General features: G+C 33.1%; 1 protein-coding gene across 2 annotated transcripts in view; it reads right to left on the bottom strand.

Annotated features, from left to right (window-relative positions):
- KPNA5 (karyopherin subunit alpha 5) overlaps nt 1-20185 on the bottom strand; it is a 42981-nt gene that overhangs the window by 10759 nt on the left and 12037 nt on the right. For both annotated transcript variants that reach the window (XM_025422824.3, XM_025422825.3), the window contains exons 6-10: nt 19720-19851; nt 17970-18058; nt 11992-12091; nt 3387-3550; nt 1365-1443 (exon numbers count right to left, since the gene is read on the bottom strand). In XM_025422824.3, the coding sequence (XP_025278609.1) occupies nt 1365-1443; nt 3387-3550; nt 11992-12091; nt 17970-18058; nt 19720-19851 (564 nt within the window). The remainder of the gene's footprint in view (nt 1-1364; nt 1444-3386; nt 3551-11991; nt 12092-17969; nt 18059-19719; nt 19852-20185) is intronic.

Below are 20185 nucleotides of genomic sequence, written 5' to 3'. Positions count from 1 at the left end.
AATAAGTACATTACTTTTCATTAAAATTTTTTACTGTTCCACTTTTCTTTTGTAAAGAAATCTGTATTGCCTTGTCCCTTTACATTCTCCATGGCATAATTATGTTCCTATTTTCGGAATACCTGCAATGATTTACATTAAATTTACTTGCTGAAGAATGTATGAAGCAGTACACCAAAATTCTGCTGGAAAATGTTATGTTTAGAAGAGTATTCTTGTTTAAAGAGCTATTTTAAATTAATAACTATCAATTACCAAGGATGAACTACTTAACTAATATATCTAAATAGAACTTGAAAAGATTAAACCTGAAAAATAATATGTAAATTAGAATAAATTTATGGTGGCAAATGAAAATTTAACATCAGAGTTTAAGTTCCTATCTTCAAGAAAGATTGCCCCAGACCTAAGGTCAATCTTGATATCATATCTTTTCTAGTATCTCACCATCCTCCAAAACACAGATAGAAAGACACACGGTTACTAACCCAGAAAATGTTTCCTTGCCATCCTTCCTTCCATTCTCTGAATTCACTGAAGTAGGTCTTCAATCTACTATAAAAAGCGCTCCTCCTTCCAACCAACTCCACATTAAAACTATTATCAATCAACCCTACCAGTTCCTTCTCCAGTCAGGCTTAATGTTTCTTAAATACAAATCATACATGTCTGCCTCTGTACCTATGTTCACATAAATCTCTTCTAGTTTACTTAAGTTCTTCTCCACCTTTAAAATATAGTTTTAATTACAATTCTTTTATGGAATCTACAAAGATTTCTCATTCTCAGCACAGTGATCTCTTTTTTAAACTTCTATAGCGTTTACTGACCAATCAGCTCTCAGCAAACTTTCATTAACCTGGGTAATTTGTTTTGCTTTAATACATATTTTCCCATCAATTTTATTATAAATCCCTTGAGACCCAACCTCTTATCTTGTACTTCTTTATATTGATATAGATCTAGGATAGTGCTTTCACATACAGATATTTGAGGTTGATCACTTCTTATCGAGAATATGCTTACTGACACATTATACATGCCTATATAGTTATGGTAATGCTCAAGTCTTGATTAATATGTAACCAATAGTATGAAACTAGATAAATTTCTTAAAATCTATTATGTTAACAATTTATATTAAAGTCTGAACTCGGGATCCCTGGGTGGCGCAGCGGTTTGGCGCCTGCCTTTGGCCCAGGGCGCGATCCTGGAGACCCGGGATCGAATCCCACGTCGGGCTCCCGGTGCATGGAGCCTGCTTCTCCTTCTGCCTATGTCTCTGCCTCTCTCTCTCTCTCTCTGTGTGTGACTATCATAAATAAATAAATAAAAAAAAAAAAAAAAATAAAGTCTGAACTCACCTGTGTTTGAATATCATCACCAGTCACAATATTACCAACTGCTCTTAATGCAGGTGATACAACTTTATAATCATTGTGCCTAAAAATAAAAATATGAACTTACATACAATATAAGAGTTACAATTTACAAAAAATTTGCAAAAATAGTACAAAATATTCCTATATACTCTTTACCCAGAGAGCCCACTCAAGTTTCACTAATTTTGCCAGTAATACCTCTGTAATAAGGAATCTAATCCAGGATTATGTATTACACCCAGTTGTCATGTCTCTAGTCTTTTTAAATTCAAAACAATTCCCAATTTTTCCTTTATTTCATGATCTTGACATTTATGCTAATCATAAGCCAATTATTAGGTTTTGTCCAAAGCTTCCTCATGATTAAGACACAAATTATATGTTTAGCTGGGATATCATAAATGCTATCACCTTCATTACATTATATAGCATCTGATACCTGTTTTGTCCACAATAGTAGAACCAAACTCCAGTCACTTATGATGGTGTCTGTCAGATTTCTCTATTTTAATATTACTGTTTTTCCCTTTATACTTAATATTTTTGAGAGGATATACTTTTAGACTATATAAAATCTCATTCCTTACCCCACTTGCACCAGCACCACTATTTTCACCACCCCTTGATGTGTACTGTCTGAATTATTATTAATGTTGATGCCAATAAACATTTTATAATACCATCATTCCAACTATATGCTTTTTTTCAGTCTATTAATCTACCTACTTATTTTAGTGTGGACTCCCAGATTTCTATTGTTATATTATTGTAATTTACTTTAATGCTCAAATCATCCGAATTTTGGAAGTTTACATAGGAGTTCCCTCAAGTGGGTCTGTGTCCTTTTGACATTTCTCCATTCTTTGAGCACTTACTACTTTCTGGGTTCATCTTAATTTTTCTCAGTCCCAGCCCTAGAATCAGCCATTTATCCAAGAACTTTGGTTCCTGTTAATGAAGAGTAGTGTTTAAAAACCAAGATTTGGTGTATTTGGCTTTTTAGTACAGATGTGTCACTACCTCCCACACCCTTTAAGAGGACACACACACACACATACACACTTATTTCTACATCTATCTCTTTATGTTCAAAGCTGTGAGTTCACATTGGTATCTCTAATTCTAATCTAATACCACGGGATTATTCTGTATTTCCTCCTTTCCATATTTGTACCTCCATTCTTTTAGAATAAGAAACTGGCTTCTTTTATCATAACCCCCCTATAAATGACCAATTTTCTGATCCAACTAGGTTGTTATCTATCATGTGTTGCTCCATCCAGCCTGCTTGCTATTCTGCTCTGTGGGTGCCAACCTCAAGCTTGAGCCCTGATCCCCCATTGGACCTGCCTGCCTAGGCAGATGTTGTCTTTGTACTAGAGCTCTTTTCTTCATACCATCTGCCTTGTTTGAGCCTACCTAATGGTTTTTTGATAAAAGGAAAGGTATAATAAAATTTTAAGAAAATGATAATCTTTTTAAAACAAATTCTCTTACAGGTTTTTAACTTCTTTTATAAAAAATATGTTCTTTTTTAAAAAGGTAGCAATAGTAGCCTAGCAAGTGAAATACTAGAACAAATGAAATACAACAAAATGTTTTCACTACATGGGCTTTTACAAATTGGTTACTGTAACAATTAACTGGATTACTGGTTCTGTGAGAGCAGATGCCATGTTCTATACTTCATTAACAATATGTTGTACAACACTCTAGCAAGTAACAGGCATTCTATACCTAACTGTTGAATTAAGTCCCTACCACTTATAAAAAGATTAAAACTGATGAAACACATTCACAAAATGAGTAGTTCCAACTAGAAAATGAGATACAACTTTAAAAAAGATCAACTTTTCAGCATGATAGCTGTTCTGAAAAGTGGGGTTGATAGCTCTTCAATCATTCCTAAAAATAGTACCTCTTGAGAGATTATTATAAGGCAATTACTCTAACTGCTAGATTTAATACACAATCATACAATTATTAATCATAAATCATAGTTACATCAAAAGTTCCACCAATCTTCGACAGACTCCAGAATCAATGACTGCTTGAATTTTATCATTGGGTCCATCAGAGAGATAAGAAAGGGCCCAGCACACATCTGCTAATACATCTGGGTCGCTGCTAAACAACAATCGTGACAAGACATTTAAGCAAGGTGAAACCTAGAAGAAAAGAGCCAATATTAACTATTTTATCTAAGATCGAGTTTCCTGAGGAAAATCTAGAACTTCATTTTATGTTTTTTAGAACCTCATTTTAAAACAAAAATTTAATGCTACAAAAATAACAGAGAAATTAAAACATTCTATTGTTTTAAAATTATGATCATATATATGAACATGTAACTGATTATTTCCAATTAATCTTTTTTTAAAAGACTTATTTATTTTAAAGAAAGAGAGTGCATAAGCTGGGGAAGAGACAGAGGGGGAAAGAGAGGGGAGGCAGACTCCCCACTGAGTGGGGAGCACAATGCAGGGCTTGATCTCAGGACCCTGAGATCACCACCTGAGCGGAAACCAGGAATCGGGACGCTTAACTGACTCAGCCACACAGGTGCCCCTCCAATTAATCTTACATTAAATATGTGGTAATTTTAAGTTTTTAAGAGTACTGAATTACATATTTGAGATCCCCTATATTTAAATCACACACATAATGCACCCATAAAAGGCATACCAAAACTAACAGAAGTAAAAATGTTTTAGTTAAGTGTTTAATACAATGCTCATGAAATATGATCCAACTGAAATAAACCTCAACCTACTTATTACATGTACACTACTGGAAATAAATCTAATAGTCAGTTGAGGACTAAAGGTAGAGAAAATACAATAAGAAACCTGAAGTCACTAATAAGCTGTACTTTTTAATGTACTGAAAACCCTGAATCTTCAGTTACAAAAAAAAGAAAAACCACACACATAGCAAGAGACTTTAATCTTTCATATTAATATTACAACTAATCAGTTGTGAAATAAACCTATCACTTCACCTGAGACTCAGTTTCCAATTCTATGAAACAAAGCCATAATTAGACAAATTCTATGATCCTTCCTTTCTCAAATCAGACAGACCTAGATTCACTAGATGTAGGACCATGGGTAAATTACTTAATATCTCTAAAACCCATTTCTTCATTTATAAAACAGGGATACAATAGCACTGTTAAGGGCACCTGGGTGGCTCAGTAGGTTAAGTGTCTGCCTATAGCTCAGTCATGATCCCAGAGTCCTGGGATCCAGCCCTGCACTAGGCTCCCTGATCAGCAGGGACTCTACTTCTCCTTCGGCCCCTTCCTCTGCTTGTGCTTGCCCAATCTTGCTCTCTCCCTCTCCCTATCCTCCCCCTTACTCATGAGAGCAAATAAATAATCTTTAAAAAAAAAAAAAAAAAACAGTACTCTTAAATTAGTAACAATGTATGAGGCATCTTAGAACAGTAACTAGCACAGAGATGATTGCTCTTTTTATTGCCATGATCAGTACTGATTCTATACTCAAAGTTTTATCAGTAACCTAAAGTATCCCTTAGTCTATTCTCAGACAAGAGCTATATACTAAATCTAGATATGCCACAAATAAAGAATAGTTACAGCTTTTGAAAGGTTCTAGTACTTTAGAAAAAATTTCAAAGAAATTATAAAACCTCAGGTAGATAATTTGCTGGGTCCATAAAAAAGCTAACACCTATACAGAAAAATTCCATATAAAGATAAGAGCAAAAAACAAATTCTTGAGAATATAAAATGATTGTGAAAATAATTTTTTTAAGTGTCAATGATAAAATCTCTCATAGAAAAAATCACAGAAAATCTACCCAATGAGTCTTAAGCCCTATTAATATGAATTATACTGTAAGTTTGGAATACATAAGGAAACAAAAAGAGACAAAGACTCCTAACTCTAAGGAGTTTATTTCAGTGGAAGAAAGATATTTTATTTAAATAAGTAATAAATTTTTAAAACCATGTATTATGTTAAAAGATGTTGAAAAAAATGTGGAGTAAAATGTGGAGGTGGGTCAATGGCTGGGGTATTGAGAGATTACATTATTATGAAGGGTAGTCAGAGTAGAGCTTATGGAAAAATTGCTTAAAAGCAAGCAATTAAAGAAGATTGTAATTAAGCAAGCAATTAAAGAATTATGTAATTAAGCAGATATTTAGCATTAAGTTGTAGGCCGATGGTTCTCAAAGTGTGGTCCATGGACCCCTGCAGGATTCTTGAAACCTTTGGGAGAAGCAATCTTTAATGTAAAAGCCATTTTCATAATTATACTAACACATAATTGGTCTTTTGTTGACATTTGCACTTAAAGCCACAAAAGCAATGGTGGGTAAAAGTCAGCATATATTAAGGCAGCAGTACCAAAATATACCACAGAACTTTGTATTCTTTACACCCACACACTTGCCAGGAGAGGGGGGAATGCCAGTTCATTTAAGAATTACCTTGTAGAAGCAGTAAAAATTACAAATTTTATTAAATCTCAATTCTTGAATACATGGGAAAATGAGATAAAATGGGAAATATGCATACATATGTATGTGTATATATGCACATAAAATATATTTTAAAAATATATTTACTGGCCTATTTGGGAACACACTGCAGATATTATCATACTTCACCCCTCAATCCTTTAGCATGTATCTCCTAAGAAAAATGGCATTTACTGGCCTATTTGGGAACCAACTGCAGATATTATCATACTTCCCCCCCCCCGAATCCTTTAGCATGTATCTCCTAAGAAAAATGGTATTTCTTTACATTCTCCTATCACAACATAACTGTTATCGAAAAATCGAAACATCGAAAAATTTTTCATTGCTACAATAATATTATCTAAGGTCTAAAGCAAATTTAAATCTTTTAAACTAAAACTTAATTTCAATCCATGATCTAATCAGTAATTAAATGTTGCATATACCTGTTATAGCTCACAAGTGTCATAAAAAAAATCAAGTTTGAAGTATAAAGTAAAAATAATAGTTAGGTGTACAGTTCTATCGAGAGTTTTGGCAAAAACATTCAGTTGTACAGCTACCACCCAATCAAGATATAGAATATTTCTATCATCCCTAAAACTACCCTCTCTGTCCCTTTCAGGTAATCACTGATCTGATTTTTTGTTTCTATAGTTTTGTCTTTTCCAAAATATTATATTAATGAAATCATACAAGATGCAGCATTTGTGTGTGGCTTCTTTCATTTAGCTTAATGCTTGTGAGATTCACTCATGTTGTTGCATGCACCAATAGTTTCTTCCTTTTTATTGTGGAGTTGTATTCCACCTTATGAATGAAATTATTTATCCATACACCAGCTGATATACGTTTGGGCTGTTTTCCAATTTCTGATGATTATGAATAAAGCTCTTGTAAACATTTATATACAGGTCTTTTTGTAGACATACTATTTCTTATTTCCTGGTAAGTACCATATTGCTAAATAGCATAGTAAGAAATTGTCTTCTTACTAAAATGTATGCCATTTTACATTCTATCAGCAATGTGTGAGAATTTCAGTTGCTATCCATTATCTCGTCAGCACTTGGTATTATTAGTTCTTTAGATTTTAACCATCCCAATAGGTCTGCCTTTACTGTCTTAATCATGAATAGCTCCTCATCCTATTTGTGTGCTTTCACACTGCTGATATTCTTAGAGTCTAGGACATTTATTTCACAAACCATTCCTCAATTCTGATTGGTCTTCCTGTTTCCTCGTTATTAGATTCAGGTTAAACATTTCTAGCAAGAGTGTTACATAGGTCATGATGTGTTATTTTTAGTCATGTCACATCAGAAGGCACATAATGTCAGTTTTCCCTTCTTAGCAATGTTAAATTTAATCATTTGGTTAAGGTGACAAGAGTCCACTAGAATTATCAACAGTAAACAAAACTCCCTCCTATGCCCTTTGTAATTATTATTTTTTAAAAGATTTTATTTACTTATTCATGAGAGACACACAGAGAGAGGCAGAGACATAGTCAGAGACGGAAGCAGGCTCCTCATGGAACCTGATGCAGGACTCAATCCCCAAACCTGGATCACGCCCTGAGCCAAAGGCAGACGCTCAACTGCTGAGCCACCCAGGCGTACTCCCTACTTTGTAATTAATACTCTGTAGGACAATACTTTCCAACCATATAAATATTCTGTTCCCCAGCAATATTTCACTTAAGTGTCTTAGAACTCACTGATGATCCCTGCCCAAATCAATTATTAGCATGGTGGCTGACTTTTCTAATACAAAGTCCTTCTACATGTATTAATTGGCATTCTTCTGTAAAAAAGAGCTTTCCTTTCCCGATTTTTAGTATTAGGATAGACTCACAGATTCTTTTTATTCAATGTTAAAACTATTTCCTTTCCTTATCATCTTGATCCTCAAGCAAGGATCAAATTTGGCTACAAGAACCCCTACCTGAATGTTCTTCAGGAGAGGCAACAGAATTTACTGATGGAATGAATGCAGAGTATGAGATAAAAGAGAAAGCAGGTAAAAATGTTAAAGTACTTCATTTAAATAATAGAAGATGAAAATTTTATTAATGGGTCTGAAAAACTTAGCACAGAAGGTTCTGGGCAAAAGAACAGGAATTGTATTTTAAATATGTTAAATTTGAGATGTCTATTAGATAGCCAAATAAAAATGCTAAGTTTGGAGTTAGAAAAAAAGATCTGAGTCAAACACTGAAATTTGGAAGTTGCTGGCATGTGGATGACATTTAAAGTCACATAATGGGTAATATCAATAAAGAACCGGATGCAGATAAATATAAGGAACAGCCAAAACCATTCACTTTGTACTCTCAACTTTAGGAGGTAAAAGAGGAGGAACTACTATATGAAACTGTAAAGGAGCAATCATTGAGGTAGAAGGAAAACTTAAAGTAGTGGCTTGAAAACTAAGTGAAAAAAAAAAAATTACAGTGGTTGACAGCGTCTGCCTTCGGTTCAGGTCATGATCCTGGGCTTCTGAGATCAAGTCCCACATCAGGCTCCCCACAGGGATTCTGCTTCTCCCTCTGCCTAAGTCTCTGCTTCTCTCTGTGTCTCTCTTGAGTAACTAAACAAAATCTTAAAAAAAAAAAAAAAAAAAATACACAGGAGGAAGAAGTGACCAAGTGTATCATGTGAAGGCAATAGATCAGGTAACATGAAGACTGAGGAATCACCACTGTGATGTATGTAGCAAGTCATTTAAGAAAAGGTCTAAACATTAACCCTTGAATGTCACAATGTAAAGACACTCAGGACCTTAGTGAAAGTAAATTCAGTGCAGTGACTGAGGGAAAATTCTGATTGGAGGATGCAATGAGAATGAAAGGAGAGAGAACAGACAATGAGAACAGACAAATGAGGAATTCTGCTATAAAAAGAAGCAAAGAAATGGGGTGGCAGTAAACAGGGAAACTAATAGGGCTTTCAGGGACTAAAAAAAGATTTAACATGAGAGAAATAACAGTATCTTTAAATTATTAGAAGGAAAGAAGTGATGTACCCGGAGCGATGAAGACAGAAATCTACAAAGTGTACAAACAGATGAATTAAGTTTATAAAGAACCATGGTTAAAGTAACCAACGATGATAGGAATGCATAGCGATACAGATGGTGACAGTAATAACCTATGAAGTTTGCTTCAGAGTGCTTCAATTTTCTCAGTGAAGAAGCTGAGTCATTAATTGAGAGTGAGGATGGAAACAGAGTATAGTATAGGTAGGACAGAAGAGAAAATAAGCAACAGTCTCTACCAGCTATTAAATAATATCTATTCACCATTATAAATGTGAATTGGCCTGTAATTCAGGTAACCACATGGCTTCTCAAGATTCATAGAACTTCTCAAAGTCTTAATATTCCATGAGATGTTTCATACAGGCAATCATTTTAAAAAGAAAGCTCAAGGGATCCCTGGGTGGCGCAGCGGTTTAGCGCCTGCCTTTGGCCCAGGGCGCGATCCTGGGGACCCGGGATCGAGTCCCACGTCGGGCTCCCGGTGCATGGAGCCTGCTTCTCCCTCTGTCTGTGTCTCTGCCCCTCTCTCTCTCTCTCTCTGTGGCTATCATAAATAAATAAATAAATAAAATTAAAATTTTTTTAAAAATAAAAAATAAAAAGAAAGCTCAAATATGTGGTTTAGACTATCAGTTTTATAAATTATAAATTCATAAACTTTGAAAGTATCTTTCAAATAAGCAAATTCTTCAGGAAAAGCATCTCTATGAGAAAACTTTTTTTTTTTTTTTTTTTTTTAAAGATTTTATTCATTTATTCATGAGAGACACAGAGAGAGAGGGGAAGAGACACAGGCAGAAGGAGAAGCAGGTTCCATGCAGGGAGCCCGATGTGGGACTTGATCGCCGGACTCTGGGACCCGGCCCTGAGCCGAAGGCAGACGCTCAACCACAGAGCCACCCATGTGTCCCTGAGAAAAACTTTTTAAAAATGAGTTCTTTATATTAGATACCTGTTATTACAAAAATTTTTTTAAATCTTTACTGCTTGTCTATGGCTGAAGAACTCTTAAAAACCATGTAATACAATTAGAACACAAAAAGATCGCAAAATGTAAACAGTACTTAAAAAAAAGAATCCAATACTGTTACTAAGCAGGAAAAATGGAAAAAAATGAAACATAGGATTTTAAACTAGCTATACGTTTACAACCATTACTGCATAATTATCATCTTAACATATACACATACAGATGCATACTATTTCAAAAGCTAAGGGGAAAAAAACTACAAACTCTTAAGAGGAAAGTATTTTACAGAAAAACTTAAAATGAAAAACAATGCAAAAAACTCAATCAAAATACAGTTATCCCATACCATTTTTTAAAAGGTAAATTTTAAAAATTACTGATTGTTATGTTCAAACCATGAATATATAATTAGCAAGCCAATTCTACATATGCACATCTAAACCTACAAATAGCTGAAGGATTCATCACCATCAGTTGAATTGATCCTTATTATCTCCTCAAAATACAAACATTTTTTTCAATTCTATAATAATCATTGCCAAATGATGTTTTTATGTATAATGCATTTGTTTTTTAAAAAGGTCATTTACTAGGTACTTGTGTACCATATATTCTTTTCCTTGTATTATACTCAGTTCAAATACTCATCCCTTATGGTATTTCTACTCAAAGAAATACTTCTACAATAAAGTGAAAATTATAAAAAATCCTTTTAACTAATTAAGGCCATTGCTACATTATTTCATAACTTGTTTCCTTGAGGAACTGTGGTATAGCTTACACAAAACTTTTCTAAGATACATATTAAACCAAATTTCTAATTAGAATAATAATTTAGGGGGCACCTGGGTGGCTCAGAGATAAAGCATCTGCCTTTGGCTCAGGGTGTGATCCCAGAGTCCTGAGATGGAGTCCCATATTGGGCTCCCCGCAGGGAGCCTGCTTCCCTGTGTCTCTGCCTTTCTCTGTGTGTCTCTCATGAATAAGTAAATAAAATCTCTTCAAAAAATTTTTTAAAAATAAAACCAAATAATTTTGGGGATCCCTGGGTGGCTCAGCAGGTTAGGCATCTAACTCTCAATTTTGGCTCAGGTCATAATCTCACGTGTCATGAAATCAAGCCCTGCATTGGGCCCTGTGCTCAGTGGGAGTCAGCTTGAGATTCTTTCCCTCCACTCCTTCCCCATGTTGAGTGTGTGCCCTTTCTCTTTCAAATAAATAAATAAAAATTAAAAAAAAAAGTAATAATTTTGTTCCTCATTTTATTTGTAGCATACTTTACAATGCCTTAAACCAGCTTTAGTCATATTACATACTTGTCAATATATGTGGAATATGATTTGGAAAAATTTTATGGATGTTTATGGATAGTAATGGAAACATTTTATGAACTATGATTGAACCTCTAACATGCTATGGAGTGTGCTAAAAGATCAATAAATGATGGTACCAATGAGATTTTAAAGTTATGTTGGTGGTTCAGATGAAATGTGGCTAAATCTTAAATTTCAAATTGGAATGATAAAAGTATAAATGAGAAGGCATACCAACTCATGCATATTTTTGAATTAGGAATTTATTATTTTTTGCCCCCAGAAACTTTAACACTAAATCCTCACCAGATTTTAAGCTCTTCTTAGTGCTATAGTCAATGTTCCCCTTTCACTCATGGATACTGAATTCAAAAGAAGTGTAATAATAGCCCAGAAATTTATCTACGTTCTGTCTTTTTAACAATATCTTATTGGTAAGAAAATAGAACTAAAAATGGAGATTTGCTAATAATCTATTCTTGTAGCAGAATATGAACAGATGGGGAAAAAGATATTCTAAACAGATAAAAAGTACATTGGGAAAACACAAGCCACTGTGGACTTTTACTTTTCCAATTTTACAACTAATAGTGGACCTGGATGAATTACTTTAACCTTTTGGGGGATTTCAATTTCCTATACATGAGAACAAAACTAGAAGATTTGTAAGGTCAACACTAACATACATAAATATCAAGTGACAAATGGTGGCTGAGAGGCAATCACATATATTATAAACAAACTTAAAAGTTTATGTAGATAGATTCCTTAATTTGTATATTTTACTCATACCTTACTAAAGTTTGGAGGAGGGTTTTTGCCTCTACATAAATTTGAGAGGGCCCATACAGCATTTCTGGTTGTTGTAAGTCTGTTTGAATTTGTTAATAACCTGCCAAAAAAAAAAAAAAAAAAAGAAAGAAAAAAGAAAATTGTCACTTTACATTCATTTTTCCTCTTTAGCTATTTTATATCAGAAACTATGAAAATTCTCAGTATACTTTATAATGTAGTCAGTCTAATGTGGTAAAATTGGAAAAAGAAATTTAAAAAATCATTATATTTCTGGAAATAAAAATAAATATACCACTTTACTTTTAAAATTCTGAATCTATGATCTGAATAGGTCCTTACAAGACATAAAACATGTTCAAAATAAAGGATGTTATGGAAAATTGACTTACTTCTATATACTTTATTTTTTTAAAACTTTGATAGATTTATTATTTTGAGTCACAATATAAAGTAATAAATAATACAATTTTGAAGATTAAATCTTTTTACTGGGATTTTAGAGGACCAGAAAAGGGAATGCATAAAGTCTTACCAAGAGTAGCCTAACCATTATAAATTAAGGTCAAATCATCTTAGTAAAAAAAAAAAAAAAAAAGCAAAATATTTGGTCTGGTGCTTAAGTAAAATTATTTCTATATACTTTAAAAAAAAGTATTACCTTTTTTTTAGAACTATGAAAATAATACATTATACAATTTCAAGAAGCAAGGAATACAGGGTCAAACTGAATGAAGATCAGCTATTGAGAAGGCATGTTTGTTTTAAAAAGATTGTCTATTAGTATTCTCGAAGACAACCAAAAGTTGATAGTAACCAAGAAAACTTTTAGCTAGGAAAGGGCTGCAATGTGGTAGGAGAGATTTCAGGCAGTCTGACATATCCTTGCCCAACTCTTCCCCAGTCTGGCAGCAGTCTGAAGAAGAAAGCTAGTTCCCACTGTGAGTTCCTGATTCGAAAAGGGAGCTAAGGAGACCTGTTTCCAAGGAATAGTGTTTGTCTGTTTTGATCTGTGTAGGTGCCGTCTGAAGGACTGATACAAGGGGCATGCCTTTGCTTTGTCTAACTGGGAACTCTTTCATGAAGTTCAACAGGTAAATTTTCATCAAAAACCATGGAAGACAGAAGGCAGTGAGATTATATATTTAAACTGCTAAAAGAGGGACACCTGAGTGGCTCAGTGTTTGAGCATCTGCCTTTGGCTCAGGGCGTAATCCCAGAGTCCTGGGATCGAGTCCCACATCAGGCTTCCTGCATGGAGTCTGCTTCTCCCTCTGCCTATGTCTCTGCCTCTCTCTCTCTGTGTCTCTCATGAATAAATAAAATCTTTTAAAAATTTTAAAAAATAAAAAATAAACTGCTAAAAGAAAAAACTGTCACCTAAGAATTCTGTATCCTGCAAAACTAGCCTTCAAAATAATCAAAGAGAAAGTAAGATTCCCAGAACAACAAAAGCTAAGAAAACTCATCACCAGTAGATCTGCTTTACAAGAATAACTGAAAGGAGTCCTTTAGGCTGAAGTGAAAGGACAATAAACCATAACTCAAAACCAGAAGAAAAAATAAAGAATAAAAATAATCACATAGATAAGTATAAAAGGTGGTAAGTTTGAATTGTAATTTTTCTATATGATTTAAAAGACAAACACATAAAGCAATAATTATAAATCTACTTTAATTGCCATACAAGAGATAATGTAATTTTTCATGATGACTTAAAGGGGATGGGGCAGAGATGTACAGAAGCTGTTTTTTCATAGTATCACAACTAAATTGGTATTAATTCCAACAAGTACTGTAAGTTTAAGATATTAACTGTGCTCCCTGGATTAATCATTAATAGAATAGCTAAAAAATATACAGAAAAGGAAATGAGAATGGAATACAATCTCTTACCCCCAAAAATTAAACACAAAAGGTAGCAATAAGGAATTGAGAAACAAAAAGGATATAAAATATACAGAAAACAATAAAATGGCAGAAGTCCTTTCTTGTCAGTAATTATACTGAACGTAAACGGATCAAATTATTGAATTAAAAGGCAGTGACTGGCAGAATAACATTTTGTAAAAACTCAAAAACAAACAACAATCTATGAGTCATCTATAATACACTCTACAGATAATCACTTTATTTTTTTTAAGATTTATTTTAGAGAGAGGGAGAGAGCGTGTGCGTGAGCAGGGGAGGAGGAGATGGAGAGGTAGAGAATCTCAAGCGGACTCACTGAGCAGAGACCCCGATGTGGGGCTCAATCCCACAACCCATGAGATCATGATCTGAGTCGAAATTAAGAGTCAGACGCTTAGCTGTCTGAGCCACCCAGGCACCCCAAAAGCTAAAACAATCTTGACCAAAAATTGAAAATTGAAGGACTCACATGTTCTGATTTCAAAATTTACCACAAAGGTAATCAAAACAATATACACCATTCAATGAATAAAGAATATTCTCTTCAACAAATTATGCTGTGATAAGTGAATGTCCCCTTACACCCCACATCATATAAAAAAGTTAACTTGAAACGGATCAAAGATGAAAACACAGGGGTGCCTGGGTGGTTCAACTGGTTAAGCATCTGCCTTCAGCTCAGGTCATGATCCCAGGGTCCTGGGATCGAACTCCATGTTGAGCTCTCTGCTCAGCAGAGAGCCTGCTTTTCCCTCTCCCTCTCCCTGATGCTCCCCCCACTTGTGCTCTCTCTCTCTCTCTCTGTCAAATAAATAAAATCTTTAAAAAGATGAAAATATAAAAGGTAACACTATAAGACTCTTAGAAGAAAACATAAGAGCAAATATTCATGACCTCTGATTTGGCAATGGTTTCTTATATACACCAAAAACATAAACGACAAAACGAAAAAATATGTAAACTGGATTTCATCAAAATTAAAAACTTTTGTGACTCAATGGACACTATCAAGAGTGAAGATAACCCTGAGAATGAAGATAACCTTGCTGCTATGGAAAATAGTTTGGTGGTTCCCAAGAAGTTAGAGTTACCGTATGACCCAGCAATTCTATCCATAGGTATACCTAAAAAGAATTGAAAACTACCATTCTAACAAAATCTTGTATAAGAGTATTTAGAATACTATTTAATCCAAAAGTCGAAAAAAAAAAAATGACCATCAACTGATGAATGGGTGAACAAATGTGGTAGTACATCCATACAATAGAATATTATACAGCCATAAAAATAATACTGATAAAAAAATTACTGATATACTGTAATATGAACTGTGAAAACAATACGCTATGTGAAAAAAGCCAGATACAAAAGGTGACACAATGTATGATTCCATTTATATGAAATAGCCAAAACAGGCAAATCCATAAATAGCATATTAGTGGTTTCCAAGAGCTGAGGCTAGGAGGAAACAGAATATGACAGCTTACCGGATATAGGGTTTCTCCTTGGGGTGCTAAAAGTTCTGGAACTAGATAGTGGTGATAGGTACAAAACACTCTTTAATGCCACAACTGTACATTTTAAAATAGTTAAAATGATAAATTTTATGTTATGTATATATTACTATATATTAAAAAAATAATCTGTTGTACAGGTTTCCCTAATTGTCTTCTAAAACCATTACTCATTTAGAAATAAAAAAAATTACACTGACTTTTTAAATCAGGAGCTGAGAAACTTTTTCAGTAAATATTTTAGACTTTCCAGGCCTTTCTCTGTGGCAACCATTCAACTCTGCTGATGCAGCACAAAAGCAATTGTAGATATAAAGTGAGCAAATGGAATGATTGTGCTCCAATAAAACTTAATTTACAAAACAGGAAGCAGGCCAGATTTGGCCTGAGGCCTGTAGTTGGCTAAACTCTGTTATATATGTTTTTCTTTATCTGTATTAATGGAATTATTATACAAATTAAAGTTAAAACAACAAATGTGTCAGTATATGAAATCTACAGTAATAAAAGATTTACATTTGCTGAAAGGTTTATGGTTACTGCAAAGTTACGCTTACTGTTAAACAAATGAAGTAGAATAAAACAAAACTCAAACAGAATTGATAAAACCGTACATTAATAGAAGTTTTACATTTACTTAAACATTAACTAAAATGTGAATTTCAATATGAACAGATAATCCATAATCTTAATAAAAGCCAATCACTTCCTTCCTTTTGCCCAACTAAAGTGGGAGCATCTAGTAGCTGAGGTGACATAATTACTCTTTCACTACTTTTCTCAATTTTTTAATGAACTTGAAACTTTCTGATTTTTTAAGCCTACTCCTGTTCTGAAATTTATTATGTTTATAACCAGCACTACATACCTGGGTACTTTTTCTCCATTAGAGCTTTATTTTTTAGTTTGGTTTCTTTGGTCATGATTAGAAGCTCCTTAGAACATTTAAAGGAATTAAAACTAAGAAATGCTTACTTACTATTTCATAAACCATTGCCAACTTGAGATATTAACAAATAAGAAAACAAGACAGAGAGCAAAAGTAAAAAGAAATAAAGTGCTTAATCTATGAACCATATTATCAGGCCAAAAAAATCTCAAATTGAAAATTTAAGAGATACTTTTGATAGTATGAATTTCAAAATAACTGATATTGAACTCTAAATCACTATTTTCTTTCATAGCTCAGTTAAATTCCCAAAACTTTGGATTAATTTTGAATAAGTCCAAAGTTAATGACATAATGACATCGTAGCAAGTGGTTCAGTAGCCTGCACATAGGTAAGTATTCAATGTTGAGTGAAATACTGTGAAATCACTCGGTCTATGGAAATTTACTCTCTCTAAAGGAATAACATATCTTTTGCAAACTAGTAACTAAAAATTTATTCTTCCTATTCAATTCTTCAGCTTGGAAAATATGGCTAATAACACAGAAATGATAAAATTTTTCCTTTCAACCATCTCCTCAGTTTTTCCTTTTTCACCACCTGCAGGTGGCATCAAACCAAAACAAAAAAAACAAAACAAAACAAAAAAAAAGTCCACTTAGTAAATAATAATAACCAAGATTAATAAAGGAATCTACCCCTCAAATAATTTTATGTGGGACACCTGGGTGGCTCAGCAATTTAGTGCCTACCTTCAGTCCAGGGCTTGATCCTGGAGTCCTGGGATCGAGTCCCACCCATATTGGGCTCCCTACATGGAGCCTACATCTCCCTCTGCCTGTGTCTCTGTGTCTCTGATGAATAAATAAAATCTTTTAAAAAAATTTTTTTATGTAATTTCTGTAAAGATCCTTACATTATAGGGTAATTGCTTTTCTAAAAAGTGTATAATGTATTTGAAAAAGAAACCAGTAGATAAATCATTTAAGTAAATTCTAATTTTGAAAGAAAAATCTCTTATGATCTTTGATCTCTGAACATTTCAACATCAAATATAAAAACCTGATATCCTAAATACATCATCTGTTCATGTACTAAAGATGCCCTTCTTTAGCAAAATTTAAATTTTTATTGTACTAAAAATTACTACATACTCTTATTTTGTATAATTATTATTTCAACACAGTAAGCATCAATACACAATAAACACTGTTAGTGGCACCTGAGTGGCTCGGTCAAGTAAGTATCTGCTTCTGGCTCCAGAAACCTGGGACTGAGCCCTGTGTCAGGCTCCCTGCTCAGTGCCTGCTTCTCCCTCTCCCTCTGCCGCTCCTCCTGCTTGTGCTCTCTCACTCTCCTCTCTCTCTCTCAAATAAATAAATAAAATCAAAAAAATAAAAAATAAATAAAACACTGTTAAGTATAACTTAAGTACAGCTTAAGAGGATATAAAAGAAAAAAAAAAAGAGGATATAAAAGAAATGATAAATTTGGAATTTTTTGTTTGTTTTACCTACGTTTAAGCTATTGCTCTTGCAAATACAGCTAACCATATACCAAATTGAAAAGCATCACTGAAGAACATAATTATGTATGTAGAATATAATGTAGAATATAGTTTTCTATTCTGAAACTAGTATTAATTTGTGATAGAGGTACTTACTCTAAAAGAGGTGGAAGTATTTCACAATTCAAAACAAAATCTCTACATTCTGCATTGTCACCAGCAATATTACCAAGTGCCCAAACAGCCTTAGGAAAATGAGAAAAAAATATTCTGTTACAATATCTTAAATGAGATACTCTCTCTACAGAATGAACAAATAGTTTACAAATTGTTAAAAAAAAAATGAAAACATGCTAATAGGACAGTAAAGAACGTTTAAAAGTACCATTTATTAACAATATTTTTAATCAACCGAAGAAGAACAGGGCATTAACATTTTTTAATTACACTAGTGAAATTATCATTATTCTGTTCAACGAAGGGAAAGTCTGTCTATGCTGAATCTACATGGAGACAAAATATATCAATTTAGTGAAATTTGCAATTACCTATACCTATGCCAAGGAATCCACTCACTGGGTAAGGACAAATTTGTAAAAGGGAAGGAGAGACAAAATATAGAAAAGTGAAGTAAAGATACTACAAGAATTGGCTTGGATTGATCTTTGAAAATAAGTTTAGAATTAGTCCAGGTTCATTCTAATTTTTTAAATAATTAGAAGTAGAAGATCAAATTATTCACTTATTAAATTTCAATTAAATGAATTATGCAAATGCAACTTATCATTTCATTACATTCTCACTTCAAATTTTTAAAGTCAGTTCAAAAGTAGACATAAGTTACTTTTTCAATTGGGAAAATTTTAATACCTAAAACATGGGTCAAAAATATTTTTAACATTTACTCTAGACCTAAATTTATTTTCTATTTTTTAACAAAAATTTTTATTTTTGTTAAAGGCACTTTAACCAAGGCACTTTAACCAACTAAGCCATAGAACCACCTTAAGAAAAAATTTTTGAAGTAAAGAGATTTTTCACCCTGAAGTCTAATATTCTGTTGGTGGGGAAATCAGTATATGTAACTTCTTCAAAGGTCAACTTTGAAATATTAAGAATTTAAAAAATTTTTCATTTGCCAGGGTTAAATCATTTTGCCTAATGAAATAATCAAGACACACATACAAACTGAAATATAATGATATTCATTATAATATTAATATTAATTAGTTGAAAATAATTTTAATATATAATAAAAGGTAACAAATTATGGTACATACCTGACTAGATAATGTGTAATGAGTAAAATTTTCTTGGAAGAATAGTTCATGTCATTAGAAAAGGCTCCCAATATCAGTTAAGTGGGGATAAAAAACCATATATATAAAAAACTAAACAGATGAATGGAATGGTGGACCAACAGATCGATTTGCAATAAAAATAGTTCAAAAACAGAAATTTCAAAACATTTTATTTTCTTTCATTGGTACAAAGTATATGTGATTAAATTTTCCCTCTTTACGACTCTGAGAATTTACTTATAAATGTTTATTTAAAAATAGTTCCATTAAAAATAATGTGGTATTTTAAAAAGACACAACAAAATAATTCTATGTACATGCAAAAAATACAGAGTCAGACTAGCTCAGGTTTAAAACTTGGTTCAGCAATTTACTGTGACTGGGTAAATTACTAATTCTGAGTTCCAGTATGCTGTTTTATACTCAGGAATAGTAATTTCTGATACCTGAGATCACACTTAGAGAGAACCCAGGATTATGCCTGAGACAGTTCATTCTGCCTTCTTTCTAAATTGACACTGAACAAAAATTACTACATTTTAACAAATGCAAGGCACCTGCAACTCTCTAGAGGACATTAAAATCTAGTAAATATAAAAACATACCTGCTCTTGCACATCTTCATGCTCTGAATTAAGAAGTTTAATAAATATTGGAACAGCCCCAGTTTCAATCACTACCTTGGTATGCAGAAAAGTTCCAGATGCTATATTAGTTAATGCCCATGCAGCTTCAAACTAAGGAAATAAATGAAAGCACCAAAGAAATGTCAGAAAGAAAGGAAGAAGAGAGGGAGTAAAGAGTTAGCTGGACAAGCCTGTATGATTTATGATTATAGAAGATTAATCAGATTTCATAAATAAAACCCTTAGTTTTAAAAAAGGATTCAATTTGGAAAAACAAAAACTGAGAAGAACATAATGAAAGATTTCAAAATCGTGAATACATGAACACATGTGAAATTATAATTCACAAAACTCCTAATGGTTACTATTCAGAGAGCCAGGTGTCCTAAAGCAAGCAGTTCAAAAATCAATGAGACACTACTTAATAAAGCAAAAGTATTTTTAT

Source organism: Canis lupus, chromosome 1 (assembly GCF_003254725.2).
Source record: "Canis lupus dingo isolate Sandy chromosome 1, ASM325472v2, whole genome shotgun sequence".
Lineage (NCBI taxonomy): Eukaryota > Metazoa > Chordata > Mammalia > Carnivora > Canidae > Canis > Canis lupus.
The sequence above is the reverse complement of the archived record's forward strand: the minus strand, read 5'-3'. Positions and strand labels throughout refer to the sequence as shown.